The following is a 17,102-nucleotide window of genomic DNA, read 5'->3' as shown; positions in this document are numbered from 1 at the left end:
GTCTGTAATGAGTCCACTTTGCTTTGAGTTGATAGAGCTAGCCATTCAGCTGTTGCTGGGGTGTCAGAGTGATGCCGAGAGCTTCCTGTCTGCGGAACACAGCGTGGTGGGAGAAATCGAGGACGCCTTGGCCCAGGCCTATGCTGCCTTAGGTATGGCCTGTGACTGTATCTTCCGCTCCGAGGAGCGAGCCTGCCTTGTGCGTGCGGTCGTGACCTTGGCCTTATCTGGTTGGGTCTCTCTCAGTCTTTCATCTGAGGCTGCTCTCCCTTCCATTCAGCTTTCCTTTCCCAGAACAAGTTCATCCACAGCTGACTGTGGTTCTCGTCCGGATCCAGATCTTCCTCTCTTTGCAGGGGACTGGGAGAAGTCAGCGACCCACCTGCAGAAGAGTCTCCAAGTGGTGGAGGTCCACCACGGGCCATCCAGTGTGGAGATGGGCCATGAGCTCTTCAAACTGGCCCAAGTCTTCTTCAGTGGGTAAGTCTTGTTTCCTAGCACTTTGCCAGGCCACATACTGATTTTATACTAGGCTCTTCTGTGTGTTTCTTTTTGCTCCCACGGTGTCCACTGCTCTTAGAAGAGAGATGAGCCTCTGATGAGGGCCAAACAGTTTCTCTAGGAAATTAGGTCACGAGGCCCCTGGAATGAAGATAAAGTGAAACGTCTTTTTTTCCCCTTTAGGAGCAATCCCTTCCTTCTGTCCTGCTGACACATTTGTCGCTTTAGAATTTCCTCCTGGGAGATAACGGGAAGCTCTTAGCTCTGAAGGGAGTTTCCCAGAGAGAAGTTGCCTCAGGCTCCCCCTACCCCGTGCTCACAGCAGCTCTTAGCCATTCTTCTCAGCCCCCTCCCTCCCTCGGTGCTCATTCGCAGCACCCTCAGCTCCAGGCCCTCCTTCTTCCTGGTCCTGTTCTTTTTAAAGCAGTTGTAATCAAGCACGCGTCTTCTTGCTCCCCAGGAGACGTCTGGCAATGTCTGAAGACACGTTTTTAATTGTTAGGACTCGGGGTGGAGGCCAGAGATACTGTTAAACATCTGACAGTGCATGAGAGGGCAGCATCTCGACCCCCAGCTAAGAATTATCTGGCCCCAAAATGTCAATATCGTCAAGGCTGAGAAACCCAGAGTTAAAAGTTGAAAGAACAGTAGAGTTGGTGAGTTGATGATGGCCTCATCCACTTTTGTAACTGGGATCATTAGGAGGCCCTACTGTCAGTATTTCTGGATGGAATACGTCCAGCCTTGATAAAGCTGCCATTGGTGTGGTGAAATGTTTGAATCCGTCCTGGGACTGTGTGGTGGGTGAGCCTGACACCCAAGACATAGAGGCAGCCCATTCGGTCAGAGAGAGGACAAAGAGCTGCAGAATCAGGTCACAGACGGACTTGGTGTCTCTTGAGACAAAGACTCCTGAGTTAACCTCGAGTAAATATAGGACCCTGTGGTCACAAAGACTCGGACTTGACTTAAGCAACTGAACAACAACAAAAGTATCGGATGAGTGCTTTGAGACCTGCCCATCTCTCAGTGTCCTGGAATCTTTGTATATTTTTTGTAACTTTCATTTCAAACTCTACCTTTCAGTGTGTTTTTAGAGTCTTATCTGCCCTTCTAGACTATAAGGTTCTTGAAAACAAAAGTAATCTACTCTGCATTCTTCACAGGATGTGAGTAGGCCCTCCACTAATGTTTGCCTGATTGAATACTTGGGTTCACTCCTTTTTGCCTCCTTTTGGTTCAGGTGTGCAATACCCGAAGCTCTGAACACAATACAGAAGGCAGAGAAGATCCTGTTGGTACATTATGGCCCTTGGAATGACGAGATCCGGGAGCTAGAAAAGATGAAATCCTGTTTATTAGACTTGCTGCCCATCCCTGTGGGACCTAAGGAATATAGTGGGATGAGTTAAAGAGGGTCTGTTGCTGCTGAGCTGTCACCTAAAAATACAGAACCTGCCTGACAGTCACAAGCCTGGTGTATGAGATGGGGGAGGACTTGGAAAGCATCACAGTTAGAGACAGGCTCACCTATTTTGATGGATGTTTTTTGAAGTAGTTAACTACTCTCCAGCACAAACTCTCATTTCCCAGAAAAGACTTCAAACTGGTATCTGGAGAGCCTAAGCCCTTTAAAAGGATTTTAGCTGATCTGCAGGCATCTGGATGTCAGCCTAGGGTTTTGGCTAGACGCCACCTCTCTAAATGATGATGTCTGCTTCGCTGGAACGTTCCTATGGTTTCTAGCAGTAATGAAGTGTTGTGTACCACTCCAGTGGGAACTTAAACTCTTAATAGTTGTATTGTAATTGAAAAATAGTTATAAAGCTAGAAGTCCGTGAGGCTCCTTACCTCTAGAGAGAGAGTTTCATTTACGTTATCTATCTTCCTCAAATCCTTTGTTTAAACCGGTAGCATAAATAAATAGAGAAATAAATATGAGGCCATTCTACTGTTGGGCTTGGATGGCAACTCTCTGTGTGTTTTCTGCTAGTTTTCCAGTCCCCGTTCTCTGGATTTCACTCTGTATTCTTGGCTGGCTCACTGACCAGACACTAATAAAATCAAGCTTGTAGCGAAGGTTTTATAACACCTCCTTTCTGAGTTATGTTTATTGGCAAACCTGAAAAGAGATCGCTTTTTTCCCTATCTTCCCAAGCAGGCCAATGACATACAGACTCCTGAAAAGGGGAGAGACAGCTTCAGAACATGCTGAGGGTGTGGGCACGGCTGCTTGTGGTTTCAAACCTCAGAGACAAGATAGGAAGGAGAACTGTTGTCTGCCTGGTTGTATAGCACTGCTCTCAACAGTTTTGGCATCAGGGATTGCTTTCATGGGAGACAGTTTATCCACAGACCAGGAGCCGGGTGGCAATGGTTTGGGGATGATTCAAGCACATTATGTCTGTTGTGCACTTTATTTCTATTATTATTACATCAGCTCCACCTCAGATCATCAGGCATTAGATTCTGGAGACTGGGGACCCTGGTCTAAACCCCGTGAGGAGGCCAGAGTCTCTGGATCTGAACCCTGGGTTCTCTGTCACCACTGGGGACCAAGTGGTTCGGGTGAGTTAGTGGAAACGAATTCACACTGCTTTGAGAGCTTGCCCACCCCAACCATGCCCAAGAAGTGCCTGGTGGTTGCCCTGGCATTTATAATCAGGAACTGAATGGCCTTGAAGCTGCCTGGCAGTCGCTTTTCAAGAAGCTGAGTGTTCAGAACATGGTTTGCACTCAAACCTTTGAATGAAGGGCAGGCAGAATCTCGTTTATCTTCCTTTCTACTAACTCACTGTGTCAGAGGCCATGGCCAATGAGATGTTTGGGTAGAGCTGACTTTCAAGAAGAAAAATTTAGTCCTGTGGCCGATTCTGTAGTTGTTCTGTTCTTGAAACACTTGGCACGTTTCAAGTTCCTGAAAAAAAGGTTGTGCTGTACTTTGTAAAATAGGCCCACTTCCTTAAAAAGAATATGGGTAGAATTTTACATCACAGACCTCATTTTTATGTGAACTTAAGAGCTTTCTTTAAATGCTCTATAAAATAGAGAATTATTTCCTGAAGTTACAAGCTTCCTCCCTGATCTGTCTGCATGTTAACTCGTGTTGTCAGGTGACGTTAGCTTGACAAGGGGGTTATCTGTGCTTGACTTAAGACCTAAAGTCCAAGACTTCCTTGGGGGTCCAGTGGCTAAGACTCCACACTTCCAAAGCAGGAGGCCCAGGGAAACTAAGATCCCACATGCTATGCAGTGTGGCCAAAAAATAAAAAACCTGAAGTCCTGTGCTTCCCAGGTAATGTTAGTGGTGAAGAACCCGCCTGCCACTGCAGAAGACATAGAGATGCGGGTTCAGTCCCTGGGTGGGGAAGATCCCCTGGAGGAGGGCACGGCAACCCACTCCAGTATTCTTGTCTGGAGAATCCCATGGACAAAGGAGCCTGACGGGCAACAGTCCGTAGGGTCGCAGAGTCGGACACGACTGAAGCGACTTAACATGCAAAGTCCTGTGTATTTAAGAGCTGGCTCCACTGATTGTAGAGACAGGAAATCTCTTCCCAGGGGGACTGGTGTCCTAAAGTGTGAACCCCCACAGAGCAGAGAATCAGTCCCAGCATTATATAGTGCAGATAACTAAAGTTCGTATCTCATATGGTGACTTTCTGCAGTTTAGATAGACCCAGCCTATAAAGATGGGACTAACAAATTCCTAAAGGGCTATTTGTCTTCATATTAAATTTAACATAGCTCAAAATAGGAGGAGGAGCAGGGTAACAAAAGGTAAGGAGAAAGCACTTTTATTGCAAAGTATACATTGAAACGTAGGGGCAGCCTTCATATAATATATAATCTGCCATCCCGCTAGTGTTTTTTTCTTCTGGGGTATTTGAACATTAAGTTGAGTATTAAGTGCCTCTGGGGTCCAGAATTTTGCCTATGAAGAGAAGGGCCCCTGTGTCTGTGTCCCTCAGTACAAAGATGAAAGGTTGGTTAAGGTGATAGTCCAGAGGGAAGGTGAGGCGGGCAGGCTGGACCCCTGGGCTGGAGTTAGTACCCGCCCCATCCTCATTCCACTCGAATCCGATGCGATGTTCCACTTGAGTAAGTTTGATAGGCTTGCCTGTGATCTTGCTAAAGTCTGGTGCATCAAACAGGGATTGTAGCTCTGCAGAAATTGAGAAGGATTTCCATTAAAACCTTGCCTTGTGAACGCTGCAAGGAAGAATACAATCCTGATTCTCAAGAAGGCAAGCAAAGTGGGGGGTGGAACACTGCTTTTGACTCTCCGTGACATAGGTACAGCTCTGGGCTGGTTAAGGGTTAAGTGACTTGCCTAAGAGCACACAGCCAGTGAGGTTAAGATTAGAAACCAGGTCAAGGGACCTATCTTGAGAAGCAGTGTTCAGAGTTCCTGTTATAGGATGTATGCTCTGGGTGCTTAGGAATGAGTCTGATAAGGAAGGCAGTTCAGTCTTCCCCTCCAGCACTATTAGAATGAAGGGATCATCCCGGGCCCCAGTACTAGTCTGTGGAGGCTTTGCGTTCTGCTTAGCAAGGTGGAGGGCTTCCCTTGTGGCTCAGCTGGTAAAGAATCTGCCTGCAATGCAGGAGACCTAGGTTTGATCCCTGGGTTGGGAAGATCCCCCTGGAGAAGAGAAAGGCTACCCACTCCAGTATTCTGGCCTGGAGAATTCCATGGGCTGTACAGTCCATGGGGTCGCAGAGTCGGACACAACTGAGCGACTCGCGCTTTCACTGTAGCAAGGTGAAAGGAAGGCTCAAAGATTCAACCCCACCCTCCCCAAGAGCAAAGAGGTGTTGCAGCCGTACTCAGCTCCTGCACGGACTTCGTGAGTTCGCCTTCATAACTCAGCTTCAGCTTGGGAATGGTCAGGACTGCCTGAACAGTCTTCAGTTCTCGGTCTATGTCATGAATGAACTCAGAGGTGAGGCTCTCTTCTATCAAGGTCAAGTTCTGGGTCACTTTCTGAGGCAGGAAGAAGATGATACTTGTGCTCCCAGTCAAGGGCAGCTGGGCGATCTGAAACAACAGGGAGGAGTCACATGGGTTAGCCGTTAGGAGCCCAGGAGCCTAACGATGGACAAACACCCCAAGCCACCTTCTCTTCTGGGACCAGGCCTTGCCTCGCTTCCCCGCCCCTTGTCTGTGTAACAGTTGTCCCTCTAAGCTGTTGTTTTCCGGCAGCAAGATGTCTACTGATGGGACTTCCCTGGTGGTAGAGTGGTTAAAGAATTCTGGCATTGCAGGAGGCAGCGGTTCAATCCCTGGGCTGAGAAGTAAGATCCCACATGCTGCAGAGCAGCTAAGCCCATGGGCCACAACTAGAGAGTCCTTGCACTGCAATGAAAGATCCTGCACGAAGCAACTAAGACCTGATGCAGCTAAATAAATAAAAGCTATCTCCTGATGTTTCTTCAAGCGTAAGCCATTGTCTTTTCTTAGCCTAATACCAACTGAAGTGATCTGCTGAGAGAATTTTCTTCTGTGGTTTTCCAAAGAGCCAGAATTGAATTCCCAGGTCTGTGTTTTCTCCCAAGGTTTGCCTGCCAGCAGTTACTGATACCTGGTATACACAGAGCCTGGACTAGAAACAAGGGCACTGGGAAGAGCAATGAAGAAGCGGCAATACAGTGGCCCTCTGAGCAGAGGTCTTTAACCTAAGGGCAGATGGCATCGGGGGTCCCAGGAGCCCCTGAAATCACCTGCAGAGATGCATAGGTGGCATTTCTCTCCAGTGCTTCAGGCATTTTGTCAGATTCCCAAAGAAAAAAACTACTGACTTAGAATTTTCTTAAGTCACCTAGGAGAGACTTAAAATGCCAGCAAATTGGAGTTTGTGACAGATTTTGAAAGTTTGGATTTTTATAAATACAAGTTCTCCCCCGAAAAAGAGAAGGGAAGACAAAAAAATAAATACCCAGCATTTGAGAGCCTGGTCTTGAGGACTCAATTTCACTTTACCAACCCTTGCAACAAACCCTGAGTCAGAGGATAAGTTTGAATAGCTATGGCTCTCCATTTTTAGAAACAAAGGGCTCAGCTAGTGGGGCTTCCCTGATAGCTCAGTTGGTAAAGAATCTGCCTGCAATGCAGGAGACCCTGGTTTGATTCCTGGGTCAGGAAGGTCCGCAAGAGAAGGGATAGGCTACCCACTCCAGTATTCTTGGGCTCCCTGTGGCTCAGCTGGTAAAGAATCCACCTGCAATGCAGGAGACCTGGGTTCAATCCCTGGGTTGGGAAGATCCCCTGGAGGAGGGCATGGCAACCCACTCCAGTAAGGGCTCAGAAAAGCTCTTAACTTACTGAAGGGCACATAGCAGGTAAAATTCAGACAGCTCCGTAACAAGAGAAGCCACCACAATGAGAAGCCCACCCCACAACTAGAGAAAGCCCATGTGCAGCAATGAAGACCCCCCTCAGCTGTAAATAAGTCAATAAATAATTCAGACTGCTATTAGATCTCAAAGGCCATTCTATTCCCGCTGCACCATCCTGCCTGAACCCACACCACCACTCACACTCCCCATACAGACCTTGCAGTTGAGATCAGAATCCAAGCCGTACCGTAAAACGGCCTTAGGGTCTGACATCATGGGAACTTTCACGGTCCTCTCCTCATCCAAGTGGAAATCCTCCAGGGAAGTCTTCCTGGAGTCAAACTTTGTTACCCACTGCCCTGGAATGAAACAGATGGAGTGCCCTGAGCCCCAGGAGACCAGAAAGGCATACTGCTGAAAATTGCCCAGCTACAGGAATCTTGGGATTCCCTGATGGCTCAGTGGTAAAGAACTGAGAATTGACCTGCGTCTCCTGCATTGACAGGAGACGCAGGTGTGACCCTTGGGTTGGGAAGATCACCTGGAGGACGGCATGGCCACCCACTCCGGTATGCTTGCCTGGGAAATCCCATGGACAGAGGAGCGACAGTCCGTGGGATTGCAAAAGGGTCCACTTACCAATTAAACAACAGCAGGAACCTGAGTCATCAGAGGCCCTAACACGTTGGAATAGCTCTGTCTCAGGATGGGCAGTCTGGACCATGATATTTTGAGGGTCCTGACTACCTTCCATATGTAAACTCAGAAATATTGTCAGGTTTATTCCAGTTCTGTGATAGCTAGGAGAAAGGTGAACTGGTACACACTTCTACAGTGATGTGCCCGGGAGACAGAGTGCAGGGAGACCAGAGCTGGAAGGGACCTCGACGTCATGTCATCGACCATCTCAGAGATGAAAAAGCATGAATGCCCCGAGAGGTGAAGTGACTTGCTGATGCTCACACATCGTTAAACGTGGTCTTTAACATGCTGGTCTGTAACAGCTTCTTTCATTTCCTGGAGCTCAGTGCTTCATGAAGGACTTTTCTCTAGGGGTTTAGGGGTCCCCTCTCAACACTGCCTGATAGACGTCTGGGAAGCATTTTAAGGGGAGGTTGCCCAAAATCCCACCCAAGGCTCATGAATAGGGCTGGCCTCACACTGGGCCCGTGGAATAGTTGGGCACCTCACTATGGCCTAGAAGAATGTTATTAGAGAACTAACATGATTTATCAAGGGCTTCCCAGGTGACGCTGGTGGTAAAGCTGCCTGCCAGTGCAAGAGACCTAAGAGGTGTGGGTTCAATCCTTGGGTCGGGAAGATCCCCTGGAGGAGGGCATGGCAACCCACTCCAGTATTCTTGCCTAGAGAATTCCACGGACAAAGGAGCCTGGTGGGCTACAGTCCATAGAGTTGCGAAGTGTCAGACACAACTGAATCAACTTAGCACACACACACACCTGGTTTATCGAGTACCTGCTGTGTGTCCCAGGCATGATGCTGGGTCCATGAGAAGATAGGAGACAGCACACACAGAGTGCCTCTGAAATCAGTTTGCCATCTCCCAGTGACGAGAAAACAGGCTCCAAAAGGCTATGAAGTTCATGCAGATCTCTCCAGCCAGAGCTGGGCAAGGACCCTCTACCAGCCCCGAAAAAGGCACAGGAGTGGGAGTGCCCCCTTATCTCTGCTGGTCTTTCTCCGCCACTCCTTACACTTTGTAGGTACTTATCCAGTGTTTGCCTTGGGTTTGCTGACAAGCAGGCAGCCCTCAGGCAAGGAACTTTCCAGGGTCCTCCTCTGCCTTCTTTGACGTCCCCTCCTTCCTGGCCCCCTCTTGACACCCACTGTCCACCCTCGGCCGAAAGCCAAGTCGAGAAGCCCTCACCCTTGAAGTAAGCCACACCCAGGAGGAAAATGCTGATCTCACTGGGCAGCTCCCTCGTGGACCTAGCAACTTTCCCTTTCATCTGGGCCTGCACCCAGTTGTTAATCTCCTGAAGGTCTATTCGAGAGTTGCCAGTCAGGATTCTGGGCCTGGTCCCATATGACTTCTCGAGGGGTGGGACGAAGCTGGCTTTTATCCGCAGCTCTGCGAAGAGATGGGGCAGAGGTTAGTGCACTCTGAGACCTCACCCAGCATCCCCCCTGACAGTCTGTGGCTCTGCCTGATCCTTGGCAGGCCCTGATCATCCTTCCGGCATCCTTCCGGGACTCTCCCAGACTCCATGCCAGCTTCCCCGGGCACTGGATGGGGAACGACAGATTTCACTCATTGCTGTTTTCTCTTCATGTGACTGCCCTCCCCCCGACCCTCCCAGAATCTCCTTCAGCCCATATCCTCTTTCTGATCCTCTTTGTACTCATGCAGCCCCTTCCTGCCCAACCCTCAGTGCCTGGCCTGGCCCCGGGCAGACATGCTCTAGTGTTTAGAAAGAAAACCCCAGATGCATTGCAGCAGAGAGCCCCACGCGCCTCAGGCAGCTCGGGCCAGCAGGGCAACTCACTCCTCTCAAAGATAATCCGGGAAGCACTTTTAAGGTTCTTCTGGGGGGCAGTGACGGAGGCAAGGAGGTCCTTGTAGGTGCCGTGGATGTCTGGGTTACTGATTAGGTCGTAGTACAGAGCCCGGTGAATGCTGGATTCTGTCCGCTGTTCCGCACCTGCCAAGCGGAACAGGCGTGCGAGCCCCTGTAACTGCTTGCTAGGCCCATGTCAGCCTAGCTCTCGGGGGCACTGAACCCTGAGCCTATCTATCTGCTGGTACCTGGAGACTTTCTAAGTGGGAAGGAATTTGAAGGCAGTGGAAGGAAAATAGGTTTTCCTGAAGGTAGGCCAAAGGCGTCAGGCCTGGAAAGATAGAAGGATGGGAGTGAGGTTCAAAGTCCCTGCGCTCCTCCCATCACAGCACTTACCGGACTGTTCTACAGCTTCCTGTTTCCTACTTTCCCCCCACGAACTCAGCTGTGTGGCCCGAGTGAGAACAGAGACCGTGTCTGCTTGTGTGTAGTTACATCCCCAGTATCTAGCCAAGCCAACAAGGCAGGCACGTAGGAGGAGCTCCTTTAAGGAACGTCAGTAAGGGGTCCCAAGGCCGCACACTGTGTCAGCAGTACTCCCCCACACCGACCTGGGCCTCCACTCCTACATGCTGGGATCCCTGGGCCAGCCTCTCGGCCCTCATCACCCTTCCTAAGTGAAGTGTGTCCAGGGCCTAAAGTCAGGTATGTACAGAGGGCAGAGGGCAGCTCTGGGATCCCGGGCTTTCTGCAGCGGGAACTCACCCAGCGACAGGGCAGAGAGCGCCGTGGCCACGCTCAGCGGAGACAGCAGCACGTTGTCAGTGGGGCTCTCGCCGGATCTCATGCGGTACAGGTCGTAGCCGAAGTTGGAGACGGCTGCCGCCAGTTTGTTCACGGGCACCTTGAAGAAGGGATCCTCTTCCTCCACTGGTGCCCCTGTGCTCTCAGGGGCCAGGGAGCCCTGCATTTGAGTACAAGGACCAGTGCGGATGAGCAAGGGGTGACTGGTCTGATGGCTTGGCGTGGGACTGTCCTGGTCCCTGAAGGCTGTCCTGCCTGAGGAGGTATAGCCATCTGCTGGAATGAGTCTGTGCCCCCTACTCCTGTGGGGGTGCTCCACTGGCGAGAGGCAACCCGCAAGAGAGGTTAGCTGGCCAGCTTTAAACACCAGTGACCTGTGAGCTTCAGGCCTGTGACTCATGAGAAAAAAAAAGTGGAGGGAATTCCCCCTTCCCAAGAAATCCTGTTCTTAGGCCAGACTCTCCCTGTCTGCTCAGCCTTGCCCACTGCTCCCAGGTCTCCACCTGGACCCTCCTATCAAACCCTCCTTGTCTTTCTTGGCCCTGATCAGACATCACCTCCTCCATCACAGACTTGCCCTGGTGGCCCCAATGTGAAGGCTCCTTTAGTTCTCTGGCCATTTTTGAGAGTCAACTACCACCACTTACGTATTAACCACTTTCCATGTGTATACCATGCGCCAGGCTCTGTGGTGGTTTTCATTTGAGTTACTTCATTTCATACTAGTTGATGTTAAGTGATATCCTCAAAGGTAAATGTCTTAAAACAGTTCCTTGAAGGCCAGAACTGAGTCTTTTATGTTTCCACCCATCCCCAGCACCTACAGAGTAGGTGTTCGGTAGATAAATAAGTGACTGTCCACGTTGGCCCTGTAAGGATGGGTATTTTTCATCCCGTCTTATAGATAAAACAGATTCAAGTTACAGTGACTTAAATAAAAAAAAACTGTTGAGAGGTGGAACCAGAATTCAGACTTGGAACTCACAATGAAGTCCAGAGCTCCTGCCAAGATGCCCCACCTGCCCTGGCTGCCCTTGTGACAGTCACCACCGCCTCCCTACCCCCCAATTGTCGCATAGCCTAGGCTTCTTGGCATCGGCCTTTGCAACCTGACCGTGCTGTCTGGACAGGCAAGAGCCGTTTCCACGCTCTTACATCTCTGCTGCCCCCTAGTTAGGATCGGAGCAAACATCCAAGACCACCAGCTCCTCAGTGAGACCCATAAGTAATGAAGGGTAATGAGAAAATCTTCACTGAAGGGCTTGTTAGAGGGCTTTCACCTTTCACCTTCTTGGATCTTCCCCACCCCACCGCCACTCTGTCCTCTGAAAGGCAGGGCAAGACACTTTCTGTTTTGCTCTTGGAAAAACCAAGGCCCTGTCTGGATGGAAAGATCAGAGCCTGGCCTGCAGCCTGGGTGCTGTCCAGTCTCCCTGTGCTGCCTGGCGAGGCGGGGCTGGGATTGCTAACGTCCCCACCGCCGCAGCCCCCACCGCACCCAACTCCTACTGACCGCCTCCGGGCCGGCGTTCTGGCAGCGGCCAAAGCCAAGGAGGGCTCCAGTCCAGAGGAGTAGCACGAGGGCCTGCATCTCGGGGCCTGCAAGAGAGCAAAAGAAGAGGCAGGCTGCTTCCCTCACCATTTGCACCACCAGCCGCCCTGGGCAGAGAGCAGGGCCAGTCACCTTCCATCCAGCCCCTCCCGCCCAGGGCTGGAAGTGGACCCTCAGCTTGCTAACCCCTCCCTCTCAGCACCTCCCCAGCCCTCCCCTTGCCTCATAGCCCACAGTCCTATGGCGAGCTTGTGCTTTCATCCATGGTCTGTGCCAGCAGACCCTCCTTCAGGCCTAAACCTCCAGAGTGGTGAAGGCCCAGCAGTGGGCTCCTGTGTGGGGGTGTGACCCAGCATAAATGCACTCCGAGGCTGTTCCGTGCGGGCAGCTGACCAGCTCATCATATAGGGTTTGGATCTATGTCTAGTAACAGCATGGGGGCAGGATCTCAGATGTAGAGTTACAGAGCACAGAGAATGGGGCATCCAGCCCAGCCCCAGGTCCCCCACAAGAAGCTCTCAAGCTCTCTCCTCAAATTGCTCTGCCCTGGAACCTGTGGTTTCATCAGGGACTCCTGGGATCTTGGTTCCCTGACCAGGGATTGAACCCAGATCCAGGCAGAGAAAATGCTGAGTCCCAGCCACTGGATTGCCAGGGAATTCCCATCAATCCTGTGTCTTTTTTGTTTGTGTATGGCTGTGCTGGGTCTCAATTGCAGCACATGGGAATCTTTTTTTTTTTCTTTAGATGTGTGTGAACTCTTAGTTGTGGCATGTGGGGTCCAATTCCCCAACCAGGGATTGAAACTAGACCCCCTGCATTGGGAACGAAGTCTTAATCACTGAACTACCAGGGAAGTCCCCAGTTCTGTGTCTTAATACCTCTCTAAATCCCAGTGTCTTCTCTTGTAAAATGGAAATCAGTTCTTACCTATTGTGATGAGAATTAAATTCAATGATGCCTTCATAACACTCAGCGGGGCCAAAGACAGGTGAGTTCTCCAATGAGCCCTGAGCCAAATTGTGTCTTCCTACTCCTGAAACCCAAGGGCCCCCCCTTCCCCTTGGGGAGCCAAGTCCTCTTCCTCCTATCAGCTTGGAACCCGCTCTGACACCCCTCGAAATTCTTTCCTTCAAGTTAAATAATACCGTGTCTTAGTAAGGCCACCCAAATCCCTACACCTCCCCAGCAGTAGCCTCTTTGGACCCGACTCTGATCCAACCCCTGGACCACAAGGGCAAAGGGAACTCTGAGTGCAGGGCTCCCCCATCTCTTGCCCTCCTACCTTCATTGCCTCTGTAAGCTCAACCTTGGGGTCAGGATGTGGAGGTGGGAAGGAATGAAGGCAGTGGGGAGCTCATAAATAAGGTCTTCTGAGGGCCTTCTGGCTAGAAAGAGGGATAAGGTCCCAGCAGTCAGGACCTCTGGCTCTCCCTCCATTCACATTGCTGAGTCAAGCACTTGTAATCTGTCTTCGTACCTCTCACCTTCCCTGCAACACACACACAGGCCAAGGGTCTCAAGCTCTTTCTTCCTTTTGTATACCCATAAACACATACTCGGGGCTTCCCAGGGGCACTACTGGTAAAGAACCCCCTTGCCAGTGTAGGAGACTAAAAAATGCAAGTTCTATCCCTGAGTGGGGAAGATCCCCTGGAGGAGGGCATAGCAACCCACTCCAGTATCTTGCCTGGAGAATCCCATGGGCAGAAGAGCCTGGCGGGCCACAGTCCATGGGGTCGCAAAGAATGGGACATGACTCAAGTGACTTAGCACATGTGCATGCAAACACACACACTTTCCTGACTTCTCAGAACAAACAGGAAAATTGAGAGTGCAGTGCGTGGGGAATTCCCTTGTATCCAATGGTTAAGACTCCGCAATTGCAATGCCCAGGGCTGGGCTTGATCCCTGGTTGGAGAACTAAGATCCCACATGCTACGTGGCCAAAACAAAAAAGAATGCAGTGTGCGATTTGGGGGCAAAGCCCTCTGAATTAAATCTGCTTTGGTGGCTCAGATGGTAAAGAATCTGCCTGCAATGTGAGAGACCCAGATTTGATCCCTGAGTCAGGAAGATCCCCTGGAGAAGCGAATGGCTACCCACTCCAGTATCCTTGCCTGGAGAATCCTATGGACAGAAGAGCCTGGCGGGCTACAGTCCATGGGGTCAGAAAGAGTCAGACACGACTGAGTGACTAACACACAGTCTTCTGGACAATGTGAAAGGCAGCAAAAGAAAAGATGGCCTGAGTTTGTTCTGCTTACGGCTGGATGGCCAGTGGGCACCAGCCTGGCTTTCTCTCTAAACCCTGAACACGTGTCTCCCAGTGAGTTTCAGTGACCCCTCTGTTCTCAGCCAGCTGCTCTTCTGCATGGCAGCCCCTGCCACTCAGGGAGAAATTGTCCACTGAGGCAACAGGAAGAACTTTCTGCAGGGCAAGATAGAGCCCGTAACAGCGTCCAGGCTCACAGCTGCTCTCTCCACCCGGCCAGCCCCACCCAGAGCTGGCAGGGGCCTTCCCTGCCTGAGCCCCAGCAAACTGGTTTAGCAGAGACTGGAAATTCAGTGAGATGCAGGGGTGGCAGGGCTCAAGGAAAAGCCATTAGCTCTAGTCCCTGGGCCAGGGCAGGGAACCGAGTGAGGAGGGAGGAGGTGAGAGACGCCACCCTGGCCTGGTGTTTAAGGAAACCAAGTCCAGATGCTCTTGAAGGTGGGTCTTCTCTATAGGAGTCCCTACAGAGTTTGAGCTCAAACCTTGGGTCACGTGATCACTGTTACCACGTGGGTGAGCTGAGGACTGAAGATGCAGTGGTGAGGGACCCTGGCAGGGAAAGGCACACGGGTCCACAGCTGTCAGAGCTAGTCGCCAGGTATTAACAGTACCTCTGACACTATTAACGGTGCCTCTTTGAACCCTCCACCTGAAGCCCTGAGGATGAGGGAAGTGGAGAGATTCTTGAAAGCACCCTCCAAGGGCAGGGAGAAGGTTGGGAGTAAGGGTCTTCTGCACAGGAGGGCCCGTCTGAGCACACTCGGTGTCTTGTCCAAGGGGACGTTTCTGTGGGCTGGGCCAGGCAGCCGTCACCTGGCCAGGGGCACAGGGACAGTGGTACCATCCCGTCCAAAGGGCAGTGTCTAAGCCGCGGGGGCAGGGAGGAAGTGACTCTCCTCCCAGCTCAGCCAAGCTCAGGCCTGCCTCTCGGCCACATTGCCCCAGTCAAGAGACACAAGGAACTGCGATTTTGGGATCCTGCCTACCGGCTGGAAGGATACATTTGAGCCAGTACATGTGTTTCAGATTAAACCCAGTGGTGAGACAAACACCATCACTCCTCCTTCTCCTCCCAGAACCACGCAGCCTTTAAGCCACATGGCGGTGGACCTCACGGGCAGTTCAGGGAAGGGCACCGCCCAGACCCACCCCACCGTGGTGACCCCACCAAGTCCCCAGGCAACTTTTTTTCTGAAGTCTTGGAACCTGAACACGTGGAGGCAGAGCAGCCAGGGGTTTCGGCTCCCCGCACCCCAGAAGGATCAGTCTTGGGAACAGAATTCCCTGGCCCGCTTCCCCTCCCACCCTCAGCCTGGGGGTTGAACTGGTGGACTTGCATGGGCCAGACAATGATGGGGTTTCTGGAAAGCCTGAAGTTCTTCTCTGGCCCAGACCCGCCCCTCAATGTGGCTGGCCCCAGGGAGCACCGAGGGTGCGGGCGGCCAACCTCTCCAGCTCTGGCAGCTAAGCCCCCCAAATCCCATACCCTAGCTGAACTCAATAGCGGTCATTGTTTGCGAGAGGCCAGGACCCCACTGATCTCCCAGCTTGTACTGGCAGTTGACTTGGCCAAAGAAAAAGGGTGGGCCCTGGAGAGAAGGACCCCGCTGCCCTCCATCCCAGCACACCACCTGCCCCAGGAGGGCTCCCTTCAGGCCAGCTGCTTGGCAGTGTTGAGAAATTACCTTTGAAATCAGCGCCAATGATGTTGAAAAGGCAACAGGGAGCTAAGCCTAAGCCATGGCCAGGCTGCCCAATGGGCTCCCCAGTGGAGGCACAGCACCCAACAGCCTCTTTCCCCCAGGGTTGCAGAGCACCCCACCGCAAACTGCTGCTCAGACCTAACCCAGCAGCTAGCCACGTTCTCAGCTTCTTCCCCTCCACTGCCCTCCTCCACTGTTCTCCAACCCATTCCATTCAAGAGTTTTCCCGGCTTCTTCTAGTGGTGCAGTTTCTCCAGCTTCTTCTTCTAGTGATTTAGAGATAATTGGGTTCTGACCTTCTGACCTCCAGCTCCCTCTGCCGTCCCTCACCTATTCACCCTGGTCCCCAAGGTGGAGGAACTATGGTCTCCCCGCCTCTTCCCCCTGGCACCCCTCTTTTCTGCTCCCTGGAGTTATACTTGCCTCACCCTCGTCACCCCAGCCCCGGGGAGCCTCCCAGCTTCCCCTGATACACACGCGGACCAGACAGGGAGCTGCTTTACCTGTGGGTGCACCGCCGCTCCACGCCCAGCCTGGGTCTGCACACTGAGGGGCTCCTGTGAGCACCAGAGCCTTTTCTGCTGCCTCCCTAGCCAGCGTCCAGCAGGCTTCAGATTACAGCTACTCCTTTCTTAAAGCGACCTGCACTCAATTTGGAGTCTGTGATTGCATCTGTGATTGCATCATTGTCTGGTGTTAACTTTAACCCACTGCTGGCCTTCTGCCACACACCCCCAGTTCACACATCAGACTGAAGCACCAAACCTTTCTTGGGAGCCCTGGCCATGCCCCCCACCCCCAAAGGGCAGCCTGGGTGGGAGCGGGGCTGAGGAAGAGTCTGGCAGGAGGAGGCCCAGGAGGAAGCCAAAATAGAGGAAACACTGGTCCAGAACTGGGACTCGGGTTTTTGCTGGTCCTTGGTTCTGGTACTGAGATTTGGGGCAAGACATCATTCATGGCTCCTCCCTACCCTTGACTGAAAAATGAGTGAATGGGACTGGGAGGTCTGTGTGCTTTTTTCAGCCCTGAAATGCTCTGATTTCTGAAGATCAAACAAGGCAGTGGGGAAAATATCTGAGGCAGAAGAAGTGAGATGTACCGTAAACATTAGTCCTGAGAGAAGGCCGAGTGTGAGTACCTGGCACCCACCTGGGCACCGTAGATTTCACGTGGGAGCAGGGCTCCAAGGCTGTGCTCACCTCGGGGCATTAAGAAACTTGCAGTGTGATTGTGAGACTAAAATACTGACATGAGAAATGATTATAGAGAATGTACCAAAACCTTTTCCAGGCACGTGTGAGTCCTGACGCAGGCCCAGTGGTTGTTCAGAAAAGGAGGGGTCAGAGAAGGAAGGGAAAGCATTCTGGGATATTTAGAAGAAGAGAACATTTAGGGGACCCTCACTGGTG

At 51.6% G+C, this 17,102-nt stretch overlaps 2 protein-coding genes across 4 annotated transcripts in view; one reads left to right on the top strand and one right to left on the bottom strand.

The window, feature by feature from the left end:
* SMYD4 (SET and MYND domain containing 4) overlaps positions 1-2,528 on the top strand; it is a 37,742-nt gene extending 35,214 nt beyond the window's left edge. Inside the window, exons 9-11 of one of the 3 annotated variants that reach the window (XM_052658187.1) lie at positions 36-152; positions 357-480; positions 1,745-2,528. In XM_052658187.1, coding sequence (XP_052514147.1) covers positions 36-152; positions 357-480; positions 1,745-1,913 — 410 coding nt within the window. In that variant the 3' untranslated portion in view covers positions 1,914-2,528. The remainder of the gene's footprint in view (positions 1-35; positions 153-356; positions 481-1,744) is intronic. The other 2 variants (XM_052658188.1, XM_052658189.1) reach the window with 2 other exon arrangements.
* Positions 2,529-4,289: 1,761 nt separating this feature from the next.
* On the bottom strand, positions 4,290-16,248 carry SERPINF1 (serpin family F member 1). The gene is made up of 8 exons (XM_052658270.1): positions 16,197-16,248; positions 11,677-11,762; positions 10,125-10,323; positions 9,348-9,503; positions 8,729-8,932; positions 7,057-7,199; positions 5,332-5,542; positions 4,290-4,666 (listed from the first exon to the last, which is right to left on the bottom strand). The coding sequence occupies exons 2-8, from the start codon at positions 11,752-11,754 to the stop codon at positions 4,407-4,409; spliced, it is 1,251 nt and encodes a 416-aa protein (XP_052514230.1). The 5' UTR covers positions 11,755-11,762; positions 16,197-16,248; the 3' UTR covers positions 4,290-4,406.
* Between the last annotated feature and the right edge of the window lie 854 nt (positions 16,249-17,102).

Source organism: Budorcas taxicolor, chromosome 19 (genome assembly GCF_023091745.1).
Source record: "Budorcas taxicolor isolate Tak-1 chromosome 19, Takin1.1, whole genome shotgun sequence".
Taxonomy (NCBI): Eukaryota; Metazoa; Chordata; class Mammalia; order Artiodactyla; family Bovidae; genus Budorcas; species Budorcas taxicolor.
Note: the sequence above shows the minus strand (reverse complement) of the source record. Positions and strands in the feature narration are given on the sequence as shown.

What these genes read in the sequence shown, in the direction of transcription:
- SERPINF1 (XM_052658270.1), bottom strand. Translation starts at nt 11,754, where the DNA reads ATGCAGGCCCTCGTGCTACTCCTCTGGACTGGAGCCCTCCTTGGCTTT. An exon ending in AGAACGCCGGCCCGGAGGCG is followed by an intron (nt 10,324 to 11,676) that starts GTCAGTAGGAGT and finishes ACTCAAATGCAG; the next exon opens with GGCTCCCTGGCCCCTGAGAG. An exon ending in GCTCTCTGCCCTGTCGCTGG is followed by an intron (nt 9,504 to 10,124) that starts GTGAGTTCCCGC and finishes TCCGCTTGGCAG; the next exon opens with GTGCGGAACAGCGGACAGAA.